Source organism: Apostichopus japonicus, chromosome 4 (assembly GCF_037975245.1).
Source record: "Apostichopus japonicus isolate 1M-3 chromosome 4, ASM3797524v1, whole genome shotgun sequence".
Classification (NCBI taxonomy): Eukaryota; Metazoa; Echinodermata; class Holothuroidea; order Aspidochirotida; family Stichopodidae; genus Apostichopus; species Apostichopus japonicus.
The window spans coordinates 14,039,747-14,065,251 of NC_092564.1; the positions used below are offsets into that span (position 1 = coordinate 14,039,747).

The window sequence follows — 25,505 nt, forward strand, 5'->3', positions numbered from 1 at the left end:
TGAATAGCTTTTCCTGTTCAGCGTTACGGTGGGGAATTACTAAGCTACTATAGGACTAATTGTTGGCTATTTTCAGAAATGTCGCAAGTGATGAAACATTAAAAAACCGGGAGAATAGAATATGAAACCGGAAGGCCGGGAGATTTGGGTAAAAACCGGGAGTCTCCCGGTAAAACCGGGAGAGTTGACAGGTCAGCACTTGGGTGTTATGTTAATACAAGACTATTTGCTGCAAAACTGGGGCCAATTGATGTGACTTTAGACCACTTTAAGGTTTCTGGAGATAAGACTGTAAGAACATCATTTTCTTGTTGAATATTAATGTGCCGAGACAAGTTATGCAAATTTCAGGCATTTATAAAATGTCATGAAATTATGTTACAATGATGTGGCTTTGACCTAAAAGATGCCGAAAATGTCCAGAAATTATGTCGAAGTAATCAGATTCAGCCACTTGAATATCCCTACCATTTGGAAAAGACAAAGGTTAATCTGTTAATAAGACAAAGAAAAACACAAATGAAGGCAACAACAAGATGAATTTGTTACTCATATCAACATACCTTTATGTCAGCAATTTACATCACAAACTTCAAAATGAACACAGCCTTAATACTTTACAATTATTTTTATTTTTAAGGTAAACATTAAAATGATAGAAATCCCTTTCCCTGTGGGTCTTTTTTTGTCTTTTTCTTTCTTCATGAATGAGACCACATATTGTATCTCACCTATGACTATTAATCTGAGCACCTGCTCATATTCGTCTGCCCAATTTGTTATATAGTCTACCTAGAATAAATGTTTTGTGCCCTATTTTCCTTTTTTTTTTTGATCTTGTAGTTAATTAATCTATGATACATGGAGGACGTGAGATACAATGTAACAGTAAAATCTTTTTCACTGAAGGAATATAATATTTTCTTCAAAAACTAACTTTGAAAGGAAAAAAAAATCATAACAAAAATAACAAAAAGATACAGTGACACAAAAAAAGAAAAAAAAAAAAGATGAAGAATAACATAAAAATATGTAATATGAGATTATAGAGTTGGTGATCATGGAATATGTAAGAATAACAAAAAGAAAACGAAATACACAATATTATTTAACAAAAACAAAAACAGATAAATATCACTTTCTGTGAATACTAAGATAGTTTGTCAATTAAACACCAAATAAAACTAATTATTACTGGATATATATGCTCAAAGTATAATATTACAAACCGACGTCGTAGCCTGTTGATTTCTCGTAGATCAACAAACTTTGGCCCGCTAGGAGCTATCAAGGTTGTAGGCAATATGCGTTTTTATAAATGCAACGACAAGATGAAACAAAAAAAAATTGAACATCATAAAAGAGCACAACATTAAATGGTAGTACCAGTTTTAAAACAAAAATATATAGAAAGCAAAATTTATAAAACAAAATACATGATGTATTGAGAGGAAAAATCCTATTGCCAATGACACCCGATTGCAAATTAGTTGTTATTTCTCTTTATTACAAAAAACCAACATAAATTATTGTTATTAACATAAAACACAATATTTTGGGATTTGACATGATGCTATTTCTCTATCGAACTGAATCAGAGGAAAAAAAGAAAAGAAAATTGTCACATATTGCTGAGATAACTCTATACAGGCAAACAAGCTGATTGCAGCAAAACCAGTTCTACTTAATGGCAATTATTAAAATACAGGACAGAACTTCATCTCATCAATAGCGAAGATTTTCGTTTGTTTGTTTTGCTGCCTATGGCTAAATTAAAAAAAGTTCACTGTACAGAGTAGTAGAAATTCCTTATTTTGGCATTGCTATATATATATATGTGAGGCCTGACAACTGCGCTGTTTAAACAATATTCTAATATTAAACATATCAAGCTATGCATAGTTTAACCTCATTGTACAACAAAGTTTTCTAATATAAGCATGCACTACTTGGGTAAGGTAACAACTCTTATGGTACCACAGGAATCAGAACCAACTACAGGTAACCAAACAACCTCATGGCATCAGACCAATCTGTATATTGGGCATTGTTTAGCAATGGGTGAGGTAACAAACCTTATGCTACCACAGGAATCAGAACCAACTACAGGTAACCAAACAACCTCATGGCATCAGACCAATCTGTATATTGGGCATTGTTTAGCAATGGGTAAGGTAAAAAACCTTATGCTACCACAGGAATCAGAACAAACTACAGGTAACCAAACAACCTCATGGCATCAGATTAGTTCTTTCTACTGGCATTACAAGCTATGGGTAAGGTAGCAGACCATATGGTACCACAGGAATTAGTGGAAGTAGTAACATACAGGTTTGGTTATAAACATAAGAAGCCTCTCCGCATCACAAGAATTGGTTGTTATTGGCATTGTCAGCGATTAGGAACCTCAAGCCTCACTTTACACGAAGAGTCCTTTAGATTGGCATTGTTTAGCTGTGAGAATGACATCAGACGCTGGCAAACATTCATTGCATCAGTATACCAATCAATAGGTCAAGTGAGATAAACCTCTTTGCATTGGGGGTGGGGGGGGGACTTCCTAACATGGACATTGTTACCTGTAGTTATCCTATCAAACCTCATTAAACAACAGTATTATACTGTAGTAACAAACTTTGGTATTCCTAAATTTACTAGATATGTATAACAACCAATCCTTATTCATAACCGAGAGGAGTTCCTGATTTAAGCAAAGCTTTCATATATTTTTCATTATTAATTATTAATAACTAGGTTGTAAAGACACATGTCATTTTTTTAAGCATAAATCTGATACATGCACTAGCAAAAGTTGAGCCCCACCTTCCATCATACTGTACCCAAGAACTGTGGCTGTTAGATGAAATTCTCTTAAAAAGGATGCATTAACTTAATGATCCAATCAATGAGCATTAAACAGTGATGAAAGTGATTCTTGAAAAAAAAAAAAAAAAGAGGGAAGAAGTAAAAAGGAATAAGAAAAAAACAAGGAAACTGCAGCTTGCTGTTCTCTGCAGATTCCTGGAATATTTTTTTCCATTATTTGTCATTTTTACACCTAATTCTTGGTCAATGTTTGAGATTTCTTTGTACAGCATTATGAGGTCCTGTCTGTGATATATCCGATATGACATGTACTACAATCATTCTATTGTCTGCCTCTGCTTTTGTACAACAAAGTAAAACACAAAGTGAAGCTTAACATCCTGAAGTGCAAAATGTTAGTAGATGAAAGAGAGACAATGATGATGGTGATAATGAATATGATGTTAGTGCATTACATTTATGCAAGTTCTATTAAGCGGTACAGTGAAAACCGGGAGCTAAAAAGCATGGACAAAATGATGGTACGATTGGTTCTCCGCTCGAGTTGAAAGAACGGCTATGCAGATGGGCATTTATATCTACGCACAGAGGGGAATGGAACAGCAGCGAAAGAAGGTTTGGTCTTCTGATGAATTGCAACAAAGTGTATGAACATCGATGTGGGTTCGAGAAATGAAAGCAAGAATGAACCTCGTCGATAGCGAGGTTTCGGTGGCAGCAGCTGAGATGAGATGTAGACAGAGCTTATTCATGAGCAATGTGGTTAGTTTCAGCAGAAGAGGCCGAGGGGATTTCCACCACGGTGTTGTTTTGGTTATCCTGAAGGAAGGATTATAGTGTGTTAAAATGTTAAACACGAACATCAAAACGAAAAAGAAACACGAGACATGAAAAAAAAAGCAAGTTAGTGGTTAGTCCTTTGCAATGACAATGAAAAATACATATATATATATATATATATATATATGTATATATATATATATATATAGATATATATGTATATATATATATATATATATATAGATATATATATATATATATATGTATGTATGTATATATGCAACAATATGAAGAGATTTGACAGATGTTTGCAGTTTGCACTGATGGAAGACGATTGACCATCATGGCTGGTAGACTATGGGTGTGAGCAACGCCACAAATTGACACAGAGTGTACAGTAAAACCAGGATTACACCGATGCTTGTCACCTGAAACTTCTATCATCCAGATGAGATAACAAACTAACTATGTTTGTGTCTTACTGCATGTAATATCATGTTGTAAGTTGTTTTTATGCTTGTTCATGGCTACTATTGAAGTTATAACACAAACAAAAATATGACAACGTGTCACAGCGACGTGAAGGTTTTCTATCAATTACTTTGTAGAGAACCTTTGACAATAGCAAAACTAGGCTAGAGGAAACATGACGATCCAGATCTGTTCATATCTGGACGAGCTTTCAGTGCTGACTTGTACGTCTCAATAGTCCAGGTTTTACTGTGATTGATTTTATGGAATGATTCTTCAGCAGTCTATGGTTGAACTATAAAATGTTAAAGCTAAAGTTTTAACAAACAATTTGTATGAAGCTTTTGTCTGGTTTAGCTTAAAGATCATAAGAGGTCTACACGTTACAATTATCTTGGATGAAATGACAACAGAAGATGAAGAAGAGGAACAGGGGTTGGAGGATGGAAGCAAGTGAACTGATTGACTGGCAAATAAGCAGAAATACTACCAAATTCCACAACTTCTTACTATGAACAGATGATGAAAACATTACACCATGAAAGTCAAAAACAGGTTGGGTTTTCTTTTGGGGGGTGGGGAGGGGGGGAAGAAAATTTATCACGAATAAGATCAAAACTATCATAAAATCCTGAGATTATTCCAGCCTTTGTTACAAAGTCTCAACTTTGCTAACAAAACATTTAAAGCAAACCATCTCTGAAGAGTGCTTTAATGAGGAGGTAGGTACAAAGAAAAAGCAGGATAAAGCGGGGCAAAAGCACACAAAAGAATGTAAAAAATATGGGATAGATTTGTTGACAGTAGAGTAACAAAAACAGGAAAAAAAAGAAGAAGTAGAAGAAAGGTCTACTAGGTTAGCATGCATATTCATCAGTCCTACAACCATTTCCCAGTTGGATATTGGACCTAGGCTGCATCAGTCACGCTTTACTTTGTATGTTAGGATAGAAGCAACCATAATTGATTATGATATCTTCCTGTCAAAAATAATCTAGCAGATAATCATAATTACCGGGCGAGAAAGAGTGTACCGGAGAATTTATATAATCTAAAACAATCTTCATATCGTGGATTACTGTTGGGCTTAAGTACCACACATCTCTACGGTAACTAGTACAGCAAACGTCTGATCTCAGATTGATTCTAATTGATTATGCATACAGGGCAGCAAGAAGGGATCAATGAATATAGGGAAAGTTAAGCTTTACCTACTGATGCGGAAAGAAAAAACGAGGTACGGCCAAAGATTGCATAAGTATGAAATCGCTGAAAATTATTATTACCATGAGAATGTTAAAACTCAAAATCAAAACTTCATAATCAGCTAAGTTTCTGTTTGGAATTTCACTGCTAATTAAACAAACTTATACTAAGCTCAAAAAGATGGTTTTTGATGCATATGTTAATATTTTCTTCGGCTCTGCTTCTACCATAAAAACAAATTCTTTTTGCATAAATGGACTTTTGGTAACTCGGGTATAAACACCTCTTCATTAAAGTTTCTTTCTTAATATTAAAGGAAGGATGCATACAAATCAAAAGTTTTTATTTTCTTGCTCCAAATAAATGGATAAAATGAAAGAAGGAATAACTGGAATAATATTAGACATGTTACAACAACAACAACAATAATCATAAGAATAATAAGAATAATCGAGTCGCTTATGAGGAAAACATCATACCGTTATTTCTTGATATTTAAAATCACAAATTCCATTTTGGTCCTTCAGCTCTCCCTGCAGCCAATATGTAGTCTGTACACCTTTGCCCTGTAGATGAGAAAGACCAAAAGAAAATCAAGTTTGCATTCATCAACTGATTGTGAATCAACCTTTCTGATCATGATTCCTCCCTCACAAAAAAAGGGGAAATTATTCCTGTTTATGTTTGTTATATTTCTTTAATTTTCCTTCACTTTCTATTAAACTTGTCTTTGCAAGAATTGCAAATTTTGTGTCAGGCCTGAAACAAGTTTGACTCAATTCTGTATTTAGTATCTTATTGTGCTTTATTTATACCAAACAGAAATATCAAGGGGCAAATCCTCCATTCTGTATTCATTCTTTATTACATTACTATTAGCAAATCTAAAATACAGCCAGGGTTCTAGAGTATTGCAGCATTGAGAGCTCCATAATTTTGTCAGAAAAGTAGGTCCCATAATTTCACAAGTACTTCTTCTTTAAAATCACCACAACCCATTTTTCTAGCATTTGTTAATATCAACTCTCGACATAAAGCAATCATTCTCCACGACTGCTGACAAATTTCTCTTTAATATATATTAAAAAAAAAAACCTAATGCTTAATTTTCCCTTCACATTTATACTTGGGAAACAGAGCATATTAAATTTGCTGTGGAATTTATAAAGTGACACACAATATGAACATTTCTGGAACAAATTTTTACACAACACTGCTTTTGTAACTTTTAAAAGCCAAATATAGATTACGCATAATGAACGAGAAAACATGAAACAAGCTTTTATTGATTTGTCTGTTGATGTTCCATATTTACAAAAGGGGGAAAAACAACGTGGTGAATGCGAGTCTGTTATTTGTCTCAATGTGCTAATAAATCAAAACCAGAGCTGTATGATACAGCCACTGGCTGGCTGGTTGTGTTTGCCCTGTCTAGTGTTCCTTCCATCACACACACACAAAAAAAGAGAACCTTTCACCTTCAACAACATGTTCCTAGCACGTTATCTACGCCTAGCCTGACGACACAACTCTTCCTGTGAGAAGAAAATACCTCATAGAATATGTACCAAACATTACACTTGAATGAAGAGGTGATAGTGGAATAGACTATATCAGTTAAATAAAACTGACTGCTTCATGAAGTTCCACATGCACTCCATGAAATGTTGGTACTCAAGTTGTTTTCTTTGATTTACCCAGTACATTAATCATTTCATTAATATATATATAATCCATCTACTCTCATAGATTCTGGTTTCATTATCATAATCCAAACACTGAAGATAAAAGATACATAGTAATAAATTACTTGCAAGCCATTCGCAAGACTACCAAATATGACTCCTATTATAATTTGTTCTAATTTTCAAATAACTCAATTTTTTGTGTGTGTTTATAGTTTGTTGCATATTAACACTTTAGTTGATAGTCTAATATGAAGTAGAGAAAGAGTTAGTTGACAAGAACATAAGGGGGAAAAAATCTTAATAAGTTAAGAAAACAAATGTGATGCACTTTTTTAATTTTGAAATGTTTTGAGAATACAAGCTGTACTAACAGAGACAAATCCGCAGATGAAAGACAGCAGAGAAATGAAAGCAAATCACGGAACCAGCTAGACTAATGATAACATTACGTACATACTGTGTCAGGTGTGACCTAAATCCATCAATAGGGATTTAATTGTTTCTCCTGGCAGGGGTAATTTCAACTCACATGTACATTAAAACCCTTACACTCTGTCTGTGGGATCGGGAGGGAAGAGGAGAGAGGGGGGGGGGAGGGGTTTCTTCTTGAAAGATGGCAAATTTCCTACCTTCATCTCAATTTCTCCTCTCTTCTCAAGGACGAATGTACCAAAGAGATCAAGAATTTTCTTTGTTGAAGAACTGACATGGATTTTGAGCGCTGTGGAAGAAAACAACGATACAAACAAGAAATGAACCTAAAAGCAAAAGTTTGTGCTTATTTGACAATTCACTGGATAATTTCATTACATTTTATATCATTATATTATATGACTATTAATTCCAAAGAATGAGTAAAACCAAAACCCACTCTATGAAATTTTGGGTTAACAACATAACAATATGACTGAACTAAATTATAAAGGAATTTTCTCATTAATTTTCTTCCAATCTTAATTTTGACGACAAATACATCCGTTGATTCTGTCCCGTGACTTTGTGTAAGTACAAACAAAAAATTAGTAAAAATACGACATAGATGGTCTCGATATGAATTCCATTAATGCAACATACACGCTGAGGACACACACGTATACATAAATAATGACTTTACAACGTCAGGAAGGAAGCGCGATACTAGTTCCATCTTCCTGTCATTTTCTCTTGTATTAGGGAAAGGTTGATGCAATTGATTCTGATCAACAGCTGATCACATAGCTATCCTATAGTACAAAAAGCTACTTGTCAAGCTAGATGTATTCTTGACACATGTTATCGCAACAGCTGTATTGACACAACGGCAAGGAAGACAAACAAACATCAGCATCTGTTGCCGGCAGAAAACAACTCTGACTTCAAATTTCGAGGCAGAGTTTTGAAGAAATCTGTAAATGTCCGACTTGATTTTGCTGTGTGAAGCTGTGCCGGATTTCAGAAAACATTCAGTTAAAACCAAACACTGAATAAAGGAGTGCTTTCCCATTTTTAATTTACACCAAAATTGTATGTGAATTTTTTGTTTGTACGCAAAGCAGAAAATTGACACTTATAATGGAGGATCGGAAGTAGGAACTATTTGCCAGATAATAATTGACAAAGAAGAAGGAAGATGAAGAGTGAAAAGAAGATAAGAAAAATATCTGACTGAAATCAAAAACCCATCTTTTTAGTTTTAGTGTATAATGATTTAATAGATACACTTGTAATAAATGCAGTAAGATTTCACTTTAATCCAAAGTGTTACAAGTACAAAGAATAATGGTGTCATATGAAAAGCAGCATGGTCACTCTAAACTAAAATATGCAGCAAAAAACAGAGGTGAAAGAAACAAACTGCTTCAATGATAACAGTATGGTCTTTCATGACATTTGCGTTTGGAAACCTTAAAAACATTTATTTGCAATCAAGTTGATCGAGTATTAGCTTATTTTCCAAATGAAATCACTGTCTGGTCTTCAAAACCTTATTCTTTCATCTTATTTTGTCTTTCAAATACTTTTAAATCCCATTCTTCTCTGGTTATATTTCTTAGATAAAATGGCTAGACCATACTTCATGTGATAAGACTGATCCTTGAGCCCCCCCAAAAAAAACACCCAACTCCCCCCAAAAAAATAAACACTTTGCAATGTGGTTGATTGGATTCTTAGATTACTTAATATCTAAATTTGTTAACTTTTCAGAACTGTTGTTAGGATAAGTAAGATACATATATATATCAATGTCACAAAGTTGACAAGACTTAAAGATGTCAAACAACTAGGTTGTCTGTTACCTTCTCCGTTAGACTCCATCCTGGAGGCTGTGTTGACTGTATCCCCGAATAAGCAGTACCTAGGCATCTTCAATCCAACTACACCAGCCACAGCTGGGCCTGTGACAAAGATGGAGTAAAAAAACATGAAATAACTTAATATATATTACATATAACTTTAACGATGTATTTCAAAATGTTAAACCAAAATTAGGAATGACTTCTGATGTAAAAAGTAACACTACGTAGGTTTGTAGAGGTATTATATTTTAAATCTGTAAAGTGATATTTGCAAAGAACTCATACCTATAGACCGGAGATTTCTTACTTATTGTGACATCTTTTGTGACATCTTTGAGACATCTTTTGAGTCAAATGTAGCATTTTCTGTAGCTACTACATTTTTGCAACAATCAAATATTGATAATTCCCACATTATGATAATACCTACGTAGTAGTAAGATTGCAAGAACTTTGCCTTTGTTCGCTAGGTTATTTACAATATTACAGTCTTCACCAATATACAGATATCTTCATATATCTACATCCATATATATATATATATATATTCGTCGGCATGTACGTGTACAATATTATCCGATTCATAAACCAATATCTTTCGACAGCAATTATCTGATTGACACCTTCGAGCACTATTAGCAAAGTCTTTAAATCCGAGTTTCTCACATGAATGCATCTTAAAAATCCCAATCAATCAAAACGAATCAAGTAAAAGTTGAGTGTAAGTTAATGTGCCACTGTTTGTTCAGTACCATGTCAATACTCATAAGGCGATGGCAAAAGCCTAAAAAATAGGCGCTCGCTCCTCGGGGACTCTTATTCTCGCATCAATCATTACCTACTGTGGGAAGGGAGAATCAACTTTCATCATTCTCACCCTAGGAGGAAGTTATCATGGACAATCAGTACGTCAAAATCTCTTAAGCTGTGTGAGCCGTATACTGTATCTACACTGCTAACACACACACATACATAAGTGACGAAAAAATGCCCCCCAAAAAGTGAAGGACATAACAGTAACAGCAGCATAGTTGAAACACCATATGAAACCAAAATAGGGGGGGGGGGAAGGTTTGCAATGGCCCGTCAAGTTCCTTAATATCAAGTTCATGATTTCTTTCCTTATCAGCCAGGATATTGATAATTTGATAGGTAGAAGCAAAAAATATCATTGAACGAACAACTGACAACATTGCTTATATGCGTGGGTGAAGAGTACTGGAGAATGGATTTTAGGCAAACTTGCCTTTTTGAGATCATGTGATGATTGTATATATGAAATATAAGCTATTTGAGTATATTTTAGGCTTCCAGAATTACATTAAGGTCTTTCTGCCACCAATAATCCTCCAGAAACATGTCAAAGGTTGAATATTCATCTTTGATGATTAAAGCAGTTTAAATCGGAGATCACAAACTGTTCTCCTACAGATCAGTGCCACCGTTTTTCGAATCAACAACGTTAAATTTTAAGTCGTTATATTTTTGGCAGTTTAATGGACTAAATTTTTATCTCTTGAAATATTAGTTATACGGTCACATTCGAAAAAGGTTTGGTAAAACATTTGAAAATAAGTAAGTCTCCCCACCGTTTTCAGTAAGTGTTCAAACAGTAAACAGCTGCATTCATGTAATCGTTATCTAAGCCAATTAAGGAACATATCCATCTGTAACCCTAGCTTAAAATAAAAACTAACCATCAATCATTGTGAATAAAGTCAAAGTCAACCGCAATCTCACTTCGGTTGAGTGTTGACAGTCATGTAATATTAAGGGGATGGTTGTACATTGCAGAAATGTATGTTAATCAAAACGGCTTTAATTAGCTTCCCAAGTAAACTATTCCCCACAGAAGAACAGACGCCATGAAAACGATCTCTGGTGAAACTCATGTCTTGAAGAAATACTCTTTGTATTTTAATTAAGAACCATGCATTTTAATTAACAGCCCAGAAAAGATGCATGATTTGATTTTAACATTAAAGCAAGAATTTCTTTGAATTATTCCAAAGTCACAGTTTTGAAAGATATATGTTTCACCTAAAATTTATTCTATAAAATGCAAGCTGTGTCTGATAGTGAATAAAAAAGACCAAAAAAAAAGGCAAAAGACGAGAGAGAATAGATGTTTGCCAACATAACCATATCATCTTTGAATAACAGACTGCATGTTTTCCAAGAAAATAGGTCATTCTTTTGAAATTTCATTAAGTAATATATTTACGTCAACCAGTCCTGTGAGATTGCCAGAAAAGCTGCTATAGGTGAAGTTTGGTAGTATTTTTTTGCACTTTTGAAGTAAATTAGTGCATTTCTCCACACCAAACTGAAACCATCTTAAATTAATCACCTTGCACACCCCCACCCCCCCCATCAGATTTGCTCAAATCTTTACTAGTTTAGTATCCTTTCTAATCACTGTAAAGTATTGTTTCTTCTCCAACAATTAGCAAAAGGCTTCACAAGTCGACGTCGACAAAATATTCATCCCCCGATTATATTTCGTTTACCACCGGATTTAATGAAAGTTACTTCAGCAATGCCCTCTGGAAATTCTACATCAATATTCTTTTTCATAAATTAACATACAGTTAATATTCCAGCTGTTATCAATAACAATAAAAGTAGTTACTTCAGCCCTGATTCTTATATGCAAAGTACACTAAGTCTGGAATCTCTTTAATAAAAAGATTTTACATCTAGACGCTTTGTGATGATGTCAGCCAACTTTGTACGGATGTTTAATATTAGTTGTGTGGTTAATACAAGGACACATCTCAACAAAGTTTGTCACCTGGTCAAATGTACTTAACAGTTTCAGACAGAATTGTGCAAATGCAACAAAGCTGTTATAAATACTTTCTGCATCAGAGATGCCAACAGGACATGGAGGTACTGTCTGGTATTCCATTGGCCTCTCTCTCTTCACTGAATGCTGAAAGTTGCATAGGGTGTACATCCATACACCCATACACCCATAAGTACATACACCCATTCTCACGCAAATACACATCTTTTATAGATATCGCAAATTTAAGCCATTGCAAATTCCAAAACAAGGAAAGTAAAAAGCAAAACTCTCCCACTTAGGAAAAACTATTTACTAGTAGCAATCACTAACATGGTTCAGAGATGTTACATGTCGAATGATTTCCCCGCTCACAATCTTGGAGAAATAGATGATGCTTAAATGCCTTCAGGATGAGGCCCAAATGAAGCATAGTCTACTTACCAGTAGAAAATTGAATAACAACACATATATGGAAGGTATAGCTCTTATAGAGATCTAGTCATCTGATATACAATATCAGAATGTATAACAAGTTATCTGACTATTAATCTTCCTACTATTTGTGAATATACTATACTCATCAGAATCTAGAGGGAAAAACAAAGACATAGTCATGATACATGCATGAACTAGATATTGCTGGTCACAAGGGATGTAGTACAAATATTGAACTAGCACATACATCATTGATGGTAATAATTACAGAGTTGGTGACATTTGGGGAAAAGTAATTGATAACACATACAAATCAATTGAATCCACACTGTTATCCCAGAGGATATTGCTGCATTGCTTTGTAGTCTACAAGATAGTGCAGCGTTACTACACATAATCAAATATTACACCAGCAGCAGAGAGATGCAGAATTAGATAATATTACTTTTGGTATCAACAATTAGAACCAGGGGGGGGGTAGGAATACAGAAAGAAAGAAAATAAATATAAAATAAATAAATAAGAAAGAAACTAACACACCCAAAAAAAAAGCATCAAAAAAAAAATTGTTACAGAAGAAACGGAAAAGAAGAGACATGCTTTTGAAAATTTATCTTATTGATTCAATTTCAGGTAAGAGTTTTTATCCATGGTAAGACTGCTTTTCAACATGGTAAGCAGGTCTGTTATCTACCTGCTAATGAGGCTTGCATGAATTGAGACTTGCAAAATGACTGTAATCCAGTATACAAGTCAATATTATTGTTTACTTGACTTATACTGGATATCACACAAAAGTCAGGATAATCAATCAGACATCAACAACAAGTACATAATTCTTTGCACAGCTGTGTATTCTTTTTGGGTTACTTAAAAAAATAATCCTTGGGAAGACCTTTCAAGGCTACTAACTGCAAACAAAAAACAACCACAACAAAACAATTGTAGATCAATAGCTGAGATTGAGCGGAGGGATAATACAACAACACATAGCTGATATAAACAGCATGTTACCTGAGTGGATTCCGATACGTAGTTTGAGTCGTTCCTCGGATCTGTGTCTTATCCTGAATGTTTTGATCCTCTGCAATAGGGCTAGAGACATACGAGCAATCTCTCTAGCGTGATAGTCCCCGTTCCGAATGGGCAGGCCCGAGACCACCATGTAAGCATCTCCAATTGTCTCCACCTGTTATTAAAAGTTAGGAAAACAATTTTGGATACCCAACTTTTTAAAAATTTCAGATCAAATTAGAACTGCTTACATTTCATAGTATCTTTGTTGGTGTGTTGTGTGTTTGTGTGGGAGGGAGGGGGGGGGGGGGTAGGGGGCGGTGGATATTATACTATCTAACTTATGCCCACATTATAAACTAAAACAAATATTTCAGATAAATGGAAAGTCTAATTTAAGTCTCAATGTGCAAACTGCCTAAACTTCAAAATATGTGCAAAAAGCACAAGAAACCCCCCCCCCCCAAAGAAAAAAGAATCCAAGCTGGATCTAGCTGGATCTTTGAACACTAGCGGACGACATTTATCGTGCTAAATTTCTACAAGACGCCATGTTTTGTATAAACTGTCGGGAGGCAAATGGGAATCACAGGGAACGGAGCTAGGCAAACATTTGGCAATCGATTCAGGAATCCAATGTGTCTCCATCTTGTGTGTTTTCCAGTACATGTAACCTGTTTAATCGCTGAATTTGCTCGCCACATGACTGTTTTTCCTTGCCTTGTCAAAGCAGAAACAATCTAGGACGGAGGCCAGAGGGAGGCCAGGACAACAGTGCATCAGTTCACACCTAAAATCAGGAGGCTGTCATGACTTCATCCTACAAAAAATCTTCCTGCTAAAATTCTCCATCAACATAAAGCTCGACAAGCCCCCTGAGATGTGAATAGTCCCCCTCCTGAAAGCCCCATAACCAAATTAAAGGAATATTTGGCATACTTCTGGCACTTGATAGTTACACTTACGTGCTTGTCATCCTCCTTAACCGGACATACCGGTTTCCTCTCTCTCTAAATGCTCGTTAACAATGAAAAATTAGTCTTTATTAATGGTACAACAAAACAAGGAAGTTTATTTTAACCCTCTCGTTCATCAAATTTCACTGTACTGACACAAGACAAAATTGTAAAAACTGAGGTCACAAGTTACAACAGTTTACAATTCAGAAATAATTTTGGGACTATACAGATTGTATAGGTAATATACTTTCATATTATCAAACATAAAGTCAGCGGTTATTTGGCCGGCCCTGCCTGTCTGTCTACAATCCCCCCTACCCCCCCAGGTGCCAAAGAATACAATCTCCTCCAAACCCCTGGAACACGGAGAGACTTCCAAACGTGAATGACAGGAAACTGCAATGAACCTCACACGTTAAGTGTGATGATTGCTCATCGGACAGGTCGAGAGGACAGATTGTGTGGTACCAGTAAGTATAATGAAGACTGCTCATAATAAAGTACAAGAATTCTCTACGAAACAAGGCATACAGTTTACTTTATAATTTAAAGCCCAGTATGAATGGATAGGATCATATTCTTCAACAAACAGATATCTAAAATATCATGACATGTTTGTACATTGTAACATGGTTACAATGCTCAACGGACTTCTAGTACTTTGATTGCAGTTAGTTTGATTGGCAGGTTCATAATAGCAAGCCATCAGCAACAGAAAAGATTCAATGCTAGAATTTAGACAATTCCTAACAAATATGTTTTTCTTCCAGTACTTTTGACATGCAGTTATCTGGATCCGCTGTTCATAGTTAGTTAGCAAGGCACCAGCAACAAAAGTGATTTTTAATGCCCAAACCAATCCAATAATATGATTAAGTTATCATCCATTAACCTCAAGTTACTGAGGAAGACTATCAACTCATCAGTATGCACGACAACTGCTAATTAAAATCTTTTCTGTTATCGGGAAACCTGACCAAGCGAAGCATGACTATTATGCAACAGCTTCCCTAATCAATCCTAAATTACCAGGGACCTGTCCACTTCAGTTGATGCTGTGTACACATATTTACATTTGGTTCTCATTAAGATCCACAACCTTGGTATCTTTGATCCATAAATATCAGTTATTTTCTCTTTTTCACTGTAATTATGTTCAGGTGTGTACATAGACTAATCGCAACTAAACAGCAAATGTCCGCTAAAGGTAATCGTATTACCATGGCAACGCTGCATATATAGATATGATACTATATGCATTGTATTTGGTACGACATGTTGGCATTCTGTTGTAGAGTATGTAAGAGAGAGAGAGTGTTCGAGATATTAATTCACAGGTTGAGCCCACGTTTGAGGACCCTAGCCAATCAGTAGGTGTACAAACGTTTTCAATCATCTCTGCATCACTGCACAGAAAATATACTGCTAATATTTTGCGGCGTATCTACTGAAGCCATAGTGTACCATTGCTAAGTACACATACAAATCATAAACATTCTTAAAAACTGCTTATTAAAAACAACATCAACAACTTCAAACAGGAAACAAAAATCACCTTGTAGACATTGAAATTATCGATGACCGCATCGAATGCTGTGTATAAATCATTGAGGAGGTCGACCACCTGCAGGGAAAAAACAGAGAGGACATTGGTAACCACATTAATGTAGTTAATTACATGAAAGATTGGACACAGACCCAATGAGAATGTTTTATATGAAGTTACCATGAAGAAAAAATACCCAAAGACCCGACCAGACATACCACCCCCCCCCCCTAAAAAAATTTGAAACAGCCAAATGATTAAAAGTTTCCCAATATCCTCTCTCTGCTGGTACAAATTATAACCAGACCATTGCCTTCTCTGGTGATGACGACGATGACGATCCCTAAAGACAATATCTTATGCACTTGAGGGATTACTCGATAAAAAGGAAAGATTAAAAAAAAAAGTAATTTCAAAACAGGGTAAGTTTCAAGAACACTACCAAAAACCTCTCGATTTTTAAAGAAGAGGTTTCTGACATTTGACGAGTTGGCTCGCGATCAATTCCAAGGACGTTGAAGTATCAGGATTGAAGTTGTTGCTGGTAGATTTATGGTATCCTCTGACGAAGCAGCAGCCTGTATCGCTCACAAAGATAATAGTTATGCTGTACTTCATACTATGACGACCAACCCTGGAGGGCTGTGCCGTATTCTAATAATGCCAAAGAAAGACGCGTGGCGGATCGCTGGTATTTTACACCATTTACAGAGAGTCATATGTTTGTTTTATAACTAATAGAAGTGACAAACTAAACTGACAAATGGATTATTGGATAAGTGCACCCTTCTACATCAGTTTTATTCCATCTCACTCAGGATGCTTGGCCAGAGATAACAATCAGACAGTCTCTGCCTGAAAGAACCTCGAGGTATAACTTTGGCCAAAACTCCTGTCGTTTGACGCAATCAATTTTTTTTATTTACTTCGTAAAGATTCGGTAATTTACAGATGTGAAGGGACATTGACTTGCTAATGATGCGAGCAAACTACTAATGGGAATGATATAATAAGTAATTAGCTCATTGGATGGTGGAAAAGGGGCATATGAATAAAGAGCACACACAAAGAGGCATTATTTAAACAATAAAAGAAATACATTAATGCTTTGTTATGTTGTTACGCTGCTTGTTATTTCAAGCACGCATTTGCTGGCTTTAATCAAACATGTGATGAGGTTCTTTAAGATCTATCTGGGTCCCACATAGTTTGGCTTCCTCCCTACCTCTCCAATCTGCCTTACCCCTCCCACCCTTCCCCCAGGGGTATAAATCTAAAAAGAAGGTAATTTCAAAGCTGGTACATCAACACTAATCAATGGAATTTCTACTCTTTGACGGCATCACAAAATAAAACGATCCGAAAACAATAGCTTATATGACCTTGACCTTAACCCATGACCTTAACCCATGACCTTAACCCAGGACTGGAAGCAACTTTAGACTTTTATCATTAAAATGTAATCTTACCCTCGTAACAGGGTTCATCAGAGGCAGAATTGGTCGATGAGACAATTGGGTTGTATATGCAATCTCTTTTATGAAACAAGCATAGACGATTCACCTTCCGGCACTATGAGTCTTAATATAGATCATATAACTTTGATATACCGGCAAATTTTTTTACGCTGAGGTCACGCCAGTTGATTGACACAGACCAATGAGGAGGAGAATCCATTGCATGGTTTTGAGCAAGGAATAAAATTTACCTTTTACATAGGATGGAGTATCTAGTATATTGTTGAACTAGCTAGCTGTCTATAACAAAACTCTTGGGTTACACAGCTAGCTAATGAAAAAAAAAACCTTTTTCTGGTCCTCTTTCGTAGGATTTAAGCAAACCTGGACGGTATGATACTGTGTTTAAGGAAAGCAGGACGAATTGATTTAACGTATCAGTCTTCTTAGAATTAAAAGGGTCAAAGTAGGAAACTTGATGCATTAGGACGTGCTTAAGAGCCTTTTTCTAGGATTCGTAACTGACGGACTGGTTTTACTCTGTATCTTAACATTAAACATAAAAAAGAAACAACAAAAGTTTATCATCGACAAATACTTCAATGTGACCTGTGGGAATCGAATAGCGATGGCCAAATCTTCGCAGTTTTGGGCACATCTACGAATATAGGTTAACAATCATCTTTTGAGTGGTTAAGAGTTTTGGGTGTAGATTTAACTTAGATTTTAGCTTGATACCGGCTTACCTGCAGGGGCGTGGACTGGGAGGAGAGTTTGGTGAATCCAACGATATCGCTAAAGTAAATGGTTACAATTTCAAACGTTTCTGCCGTTACTGGTTTGCCTTTCTTGAGTTCTTCTGCCACAGGTCTGCAAGATGTAAAAAGTGAATTGTGAACAAATGAAAATCTTAAGTACTGGCTGTTGCAAAAAAATAACGAAAAATTACGAAAAAATATTATTAAAAAAAAAATTATAAAAAAAACTTAGAATTTTGTTCAGCATTTTACAACACAAAAAGAAGAAAAGAAACGATAATTAAAATATAAATCCACATAAACTAATGCAAAGAGAGAGGCCATTCTGCAGTCAGTGTAAGAGGATGTGTGGTAAAGTGAAATTTTGCCATGGCTCTCCATCGATGAACTCTGTCATCCTCTACTTGCTCTGATGTCCACCCTCTTTTGTTCTCTCTGGGAGTTCTTATTTTTCAGTTTCCTATTGTCTAGAAGTTGTATTAGGTTAAATTGCGATAACTTGTCATCTCTGTGGTTTTCAGTGTATCGTAAAGGAACTTTGATTTGTTTTAACCAGTTACAATTCTGTGGTCGGTTGCTATATGTTAATAATTATCTTTTGTATTCTAACCCTCCAGTTTCCAGTTTGAAATAGTTTTCCATACGGTGTATTTCGGATCAATATGTATTATGTAATTTATGTCATTGATTTGCTTATATGTATTTGTTTGCAGAGGCTGTTCTTAACAGTTTCTGAACTTGTGCTATAATACACTGATGAAACTGGATACTATTGCGTTGTGCCATATTTCGTACTGCTAGGACCCCTTCCACATCCCCGCTTGGGCGCGTCCATTTTCAGATGCAACAAACTTGAGTGATGTATATTGTTTCTATAGTCTATTAAGTCTAATCTCAATTGTCCCTCAATTCTGTAGCAGTCAAAATGCTTATGTCAATAGTCTATTAAGAACAGGGTTGTGTTTTGAACACCTATTTATTCCATTTCTTAGTAGATTCTTTGACCTTTCACGTACAAGAAATATTGGCTGTGATATCTTAATTATGAAGTTCTTTGTTGTCAAAATGGTGCAACAAAAAAGTCTTCACTTTGCAAGTTGATGGCAATAACAGCTTTCAGCCTGATCCTTGTATGTAAATTACACAACGTAGGGTACTTTTGTTAGCAATGTTGGCTGCGAAAATCCGAGGTACAATTTAGTGTTAAAATTTGAAATTTGACAACATTTCCCCATGGATAAAAGTGGGGGGGGGAGGGGGCTGTGTGTGAGGGGGAGGGCTCTGTTGCCTTTATAATGTTTCCTGTCAACGTTGATATTTTCATTTCTATGTTTAATTTCACCTCTTTTGTTTCATTTCATTGACATGATTAAATTGAATTATCATGGGAATAAATGAAAATGATTCTTGAGGATGTCAACAACTACTGTGAATGACCACAGACAGGGCCAAACTTCTAGTGCTCCTTACTTCCCCAAGACTGCAAATATGGGGAGAGTTTGTTTTTTACCTCTCATCCCTGGAATAATTAGCTGATAAAGAGCATACCCCACTGGTCGCAATTAGCGACTTCCTACCCTCCGTCAACTGGAATCAAACAACCACCAAGATGTTGGCTCCAGACTCGAGAAGACTCGCTGGAGAATTCCTGCATCGCCAAGCAACCGACAATGCCTTAATAGAATCAGAGACTTGACGGTTTGAAAAGGTAAAACTAATTGAACAAGTAATTTCTATTACTTTAACAGGAACTTGCAAAAGCCTGGTCCATCACCGCATGACTTTCCACGAACAATGAACCACTGAGACCTGAATAGTTTAAAACATTTTCTAAACGATGAGCTTTAAGAGACCTCTGTGAAAGAGCTGCCTCTCCTTAAGTGCTAAAATGAAATGATGTTCATTATCATCTTGATGACAACAAAGAGCCATCACAAACTGTACACACAACCTAAAGCACACAGATGAGAGTCACGCTTTATACGGCTTTATTTATTGAGATTTGCTGGTAACAAAATATTGACACGAATCAAAAGTCATAAATATGCAGGGAGGAAGAGTGAGATGTAAGCTGGCAAAGATGGGAGTTGGAAGGAGATTAAAAAGGTGGCCAACAAACTGTGTCCTTTCCAAGCCCAGAAAACAATTAAATAACCTTAATTTGGATTGATTTTATAACTGCAACAGTGAAAGACAAAAAGTAAAAGACTTTATAGTAATGCCTGCCGAAATTTACAAGACAGCTGTTGCGACTTTTGTTATTTCTCATTTGTAACTGTTTTTATGCAGATTTGATCCCTTCTTCAAATTGCAATGGTATTGTCTTTTTCCTTGCTAAAGTTGGCATAAGAATTCAGGTAATTCCTACCTCACAAGTAAAAATTTAACCAGTTTTAATACAAGACTGGTGAAAAATGGTGATGGTAATATCCACCAAAATCGCCCTAGTCAGGAATTTTGAAATGATGTAAATGAAAAATAGAGCATTATGCATTGAAATGAAAGATGTTTACCCCCTCCCCACATTCAGTAGCAGTCAAAATGCTTATTAACATACAGTCATATAGCTTAGAGAGGATGAGGACTATCCAATTCTGTGAGAATAAAACACAACTTATTCAAAGTGATACAAAAATTGAAGCTGACCAAAATGAGGCTTTGATATCAGATTCACAGTCGAGTCTGGTAAGATGCCAGTATGTATTGTTCCTTATGAGAACACACACACATTTGGAACCCTGCTGCATGCATCAAACAGTCACGTGAGATGAACAGTCAAAGGTTTCTCCTGCCATCCAAAAAAAGTAAAGAGGAACTCACTTTGGAAGAATCTGGTAGAGTAATTCTTCAGCCTTTTTCTTTTCTTCGTAAAATGCTTCTGTCCGTTCTTCTACCAAGTCCTCTAGATTGGAAGCGTACTGCTCCATACGAGAGAGGAGGTTATCTACCAAGTTACCTGTCTCCCTGCCTCTGTATAAACCAGATAAAAACAAAACAAAAGATAGGACGTATACCACAGCCAGATAAACATTCAGCGATATTGATGGTAAAGAGAGCACAGAAAAAAAGACACAAACAAACTTAAAATAAGATGGGTGATATCTATGGGGATATGTCTTGGTCAGTTGTGGTGAGCGGTGGGGAAGGAAGATATATCTATGAACTCAATGTGTATGTGTCGGCATGAAAGTATTACTTGCTGAGATAATGAAACATTGGACGGAATGACAACAGAGATTTCCCACATGACTGTGGCAACCTTTGAAATAATGCCTCAGTTTTTGGCCTCCGGTAATGATTTACAGACGAAAGTAGCTCTTACGGTACAAAATGACTAGGCCTGGACAAGATATTAAGCTTATATGTGACAGCGAATGTTCTGCTATCGTTCATCGTAATTCACATATATTTGTGCGAAAAATTGTAGAATTTTTCAATTTATTCTGTGGTGGCAGAGAGTGAGCTGGCCAAACTCTAGAGGAACTTGAATTAGATGTTATCCTCCTCAAGTTGAGGTTGCTTTGTGTCGTTAAGGTTAATGACTCTGCACTGTACATGATGCTGAGTGGTCTCAAGAGCGATTTTCCCTTCCTCTTACCAAACTGGCAATTTGTACTGTTTAGCACACATGCATGAGTGAATCAGCTTGTTTTAAAACAATAATCCTGATCTACACCTTGTGACAGCACCCTGTTTCTTGACCCCACATTTGCAAATTTGACTTCACTTTTGGGAATAAGCCATATAGGTCTGTGACTGTAGATCTGTAGCTCTAGACAAAAAAAATTTTCTCAACAAGGTAACAAGTTCGTCACCTTTCAGACAAGATGGGGGGAGGAGAATGGCAATGTAAATTGGAATGGTCTATGAATCATATGTCTGTGGGAGAAGGAGGGTGGTTGGGCAATGAGAAATGGGATTGATATGTCTGTCAACCTACATTCCATGTCGACCCCACTCCCTCCCCCCTTTTTTGTTATAGAATCAATGAAATAGTGACTGTCCTGTACTAGAGTGAACTAAAGCTCAGATACAGTTCACTGAACATGGAAAAGGTGATAGGCTCAAATACTTAGATTGAAGACAACCAAAACATGAAGCTAAAGTCGTGAAAGTGGGCGAGCAACTCGATGTGGTTTGTCAGTCTAAACTTTTCCATTACGCTGTAAATAGTGGCAGAATAAATTTTGGCAAGCAGTTCAATGCTAATAAAATCCCACGTAAATTATCTGGTGACCTCAGAGCAACTTGTCATGTGATGTTTTTTAAGTAGCTTCACATATGAAACTATGTATAGTTTAAATTCCTTTTGGGCACACAGAAATGTTTTCAAGATTTCATAACAGACTCACATTAAAACTCACTAAAACCTTGACAAAGCCCATGCAAACTGCTAATCACTAACCTATTCCCTGCGACTTCCCCTCTTAATAACTGCTGATGAGGATTTTAATCATTTCAGAAGAGATCGTTTAGATCCGTGGGGCAACATTAACTGAAACATTACCACAAAACAAGAAGAAAATCAGAGCTGGAAAATTATGTTCAAAATACCTGGGCATCTTTCTTACTTTCTTTCAATTTTAGGATACTTAAATACATATTATGGAGAGAGAAACTAATGATAGAAAGTGTCTCAAATAGAGATTTTTCATTACTTGGGTTGCAGGTTTATTACTCGGAATGTAAGCATTTAAATAAAAACAATGACATGAAAATCCACGACAGATCCAGTTTCAAATTCTGTCAAACCATCTCCAGTTCTAGTCATGCAGCCAGTATTAAGGAAGTTCCTTCATTTTGCTGATATTAGATTTGGACTGAGCTACTGGTTTGCTCTCTTAAGAGTCATTGCAGACTCAGTTTCGCTGACAATTAGGAGATAACTTTGGAACATTTTTAAATTTTTTTTAATACCACGCCTGCCACGTTTCAGGTTTATTTGTAACATACATCTGAAATTAATGAGTAAAATCATGTGTAAATTTCAAGTGAATCAAGTGGTCAATAGATTGGTCACTCGGTCAGCAAGTAGTCGGATAGTCGGCTCATCTGCCAATGGCAGCCCATCGGCCAGACCAGCCCATCTCAGCAAAACACAAATATTTTATGGACCCTGGTTTTTTTTGTCATCACTTAAATTAAACAATGCAGTTTGCAATTCACCCATTTGTTTCACATGAATGGATCTTACCCATCAGTGGTCCATTAGTTGCTGAGTTAAGAAGTCTACGATGTACTTTATTGGGATATTAGCACAGGATTAGCTATGCATGGTTAGTAACAAAGGCATATTCTTACTGTTTTTTATTGGTTTTGGTAAAGATTTAGCACTTTGTCTTGGATTATTACAAATCTACCAATATACTGTATTTTAAGCCCATACTTTCGACTTCTACAGATTTCTTGCAGTGTTAACAACTGACAAAGTTGCCTCTCAACTTTTATGAGTATAAATTTATTCACTGTCGAAACACACACATATAGAGACAAAATAAAGCATGTTAACCTCACACCATGATATAAAGCAAGTGAGCACTTTTTTCATATAAACTATTTGCAAGCTACCTTTCCTTACTTGTTACTAATTCAAAGAACATTTTATATAAAGACAAATAATCTTAATAGTTGACACAAATCATCACATTTTCCTTCAGCTGGTTAAATTTGCAGCACAATTCATTCTCGACTCAATTAAGTTGGTTGCTTTTCCCACAACAACCATTAACAAAGAAAGTAAAGTCAGCCTAACACACATTTATAGTACAGATACCTAAAGCCTACACTACTTTTGCATTATAAAGGCTGAAGCTGTCCCTATTATTATGTGTTGAGAATAATTTCCAGCACAATTTAAATCACCTTTTAAGGACAACCAGTAATCTTTACAGAGATCATTGCACTTATAATTTTAGTATATCTGGCAGAAAGTGATTCCGTTTTAAAAAAGCAACCAGCTGTTTTAAGTTGGTCAAGCTATAGTTTTAACTGTATCAAGATCCTTGACACAGAAAGGGCATGCAGCTTAATACTTGTTAAGTTTTCTAATGGAAGTTGAGGATGACAAGCAATCTTCCATCACAGACAGAGGACCTTGCACTTGTAAATTTTTATTGAATCTGACAGAAAGTGACAATGGTTTTGACACTGCAACCAGCTGTGTTTAAGTTGGTCACCATTGTAGGGTAAACTGTATCAAGGTCCTTGTTAAAAATATTTGCAGCAAGGGCAGCTTACTTGTTAAGTTTTCTAACGGAAGTTCGGATATGACTGAAGTCTGGTCTCATTGGAGGATCCTCAGCCCAACATTTGTTCATCATGTCCATAACTTCCTCTGGCATTTGGTCCCTTGTCACAACTGGCCGAAAGGGTGGGGTCGTTCCTTGCCTCACCTTTTGTATTATTTCTTTTCAAATTAAGGAAAAAACAAAAATTACACATAAATAACAAAGTTTGTAAAGTGTTAAAACTTGATAATATCCCTATGATTTGTTTAAGATAAAGATAAAGATACAATGACTCAATAACCTGAGAAACAAGTAAGACCATGCAACAAACATACAAACTGCACCTATAATACAACCTCAAGTATATAATATCACCTGAAGAAGTTGACCCAAATTTCAGAAGCAAATTTAGCGGCAAATTTGCATGGGGGAGGACCTTGCTTTATTGTCACATTTTGTAGGTAAACCTGAACATACAACCATTTCAGACATTTTTAGAATTTTTCTTTGAAGTAATTAATAGCCTACGAGGCTACAATAAAATGATCTTTTAATGAAATTTGAAATAAATAATAACATTTTTTGGTTTTTTACAAAAGAATGAACAATACAGCACATAAAAACTTGAGCATGCAGTGACCGTACAACACGGTCAAAATTCTGCCACGCCATTTACCCGATGTACAAATTAAACAGGCAAAGCTATTAGATTAATGATTGCTCTATGGAACACAGTAAAAAAAAAAATGGAAATACCTTCTGGGGAGAGGTCCATCTCCCCAAAGTAAAAGACTCCTTCTCGCAACATTATTTCTTGTATTATGATCCCTAAACTGTAGACATCCCCCTTTGGGGTGCCCCCAGATGGGATTTCGGGAAGACGAAGCAACTCTGGAGCTGTCCAAAGGCGTTCTGTTTGAAAGAGAAAGAAATAAATAATAGGCAAAAATATAAAAATATAAGTAATGATATCGAGTCTTTTTATTTTCCATTTTTACAAATCAGTACCTTTTTGGTCGGTTTAAGTTCATTTTGCTTTTGTGTGTCGCCATTTTTTTCTGTACATATCCC

At 35.8% G+C, this 25,505-nt stretch overlaps 1 protein-coding gene across 7 annotated transcripts in view; it reads right to left on the reverse strand.

Annotated features, from left to right (window-relative positions):
- Nucleotides 1-541: 541 nt before the first annotated feature.
- The window catches only part of LOC139966525 (atrial natriuretic peptide receptor 1-like), a 308,214-nt gene continuing 283,250 nt past the window's right edge, over nt 542-25,505 (reverse strand). For 6 of the 7 annotated variants that reach the window (XM_071969648.1, XM_071969645.1, XM_071969642.1 and 3 more), the window contains 10 exons: nt 25,191-25,346; nt 24,445-24,613; nt 21,028-21,177; nt 18,196-18,319; nt 16,002-16,070; nt 13,488-13,662; nt 9,248-9,346; nt 7,601-7,692; nt 5,763-5,849; nt 542-3,645 (listed from right to left, as the gene is read on the reverse strand). In XM_071969648.1, coding sequence (XP_071825749.1) covers nt 3,571-3,645; nt 5,763-5,849; nt 7,601-7,692; nt 9,248-9,346; nt 13,488-13,662; nt 16,002-16,070; nt 18,196-18,319; nt 21,028-21,177; nt 24,445-24,613; nt 25,191-25,346 — 1,196 coding nt within the window. In that variant the 3' untranslated portion in view covers nt 542-3,570. Of the gene's footprint in view, nt 5,850-7,600; nt 7,693-9,247; nt 9,347-13,487; nt 13,663-16,001; nt 16,071-18,195; nt 18,320-21,027; nt 21,178-24,444; nt 24,614-25,190; nt 25,347-25,505 lie in introns of all 7 variants that reach the window. The other variant, XM_071969646.1, reaches the window with a different exon arrangement.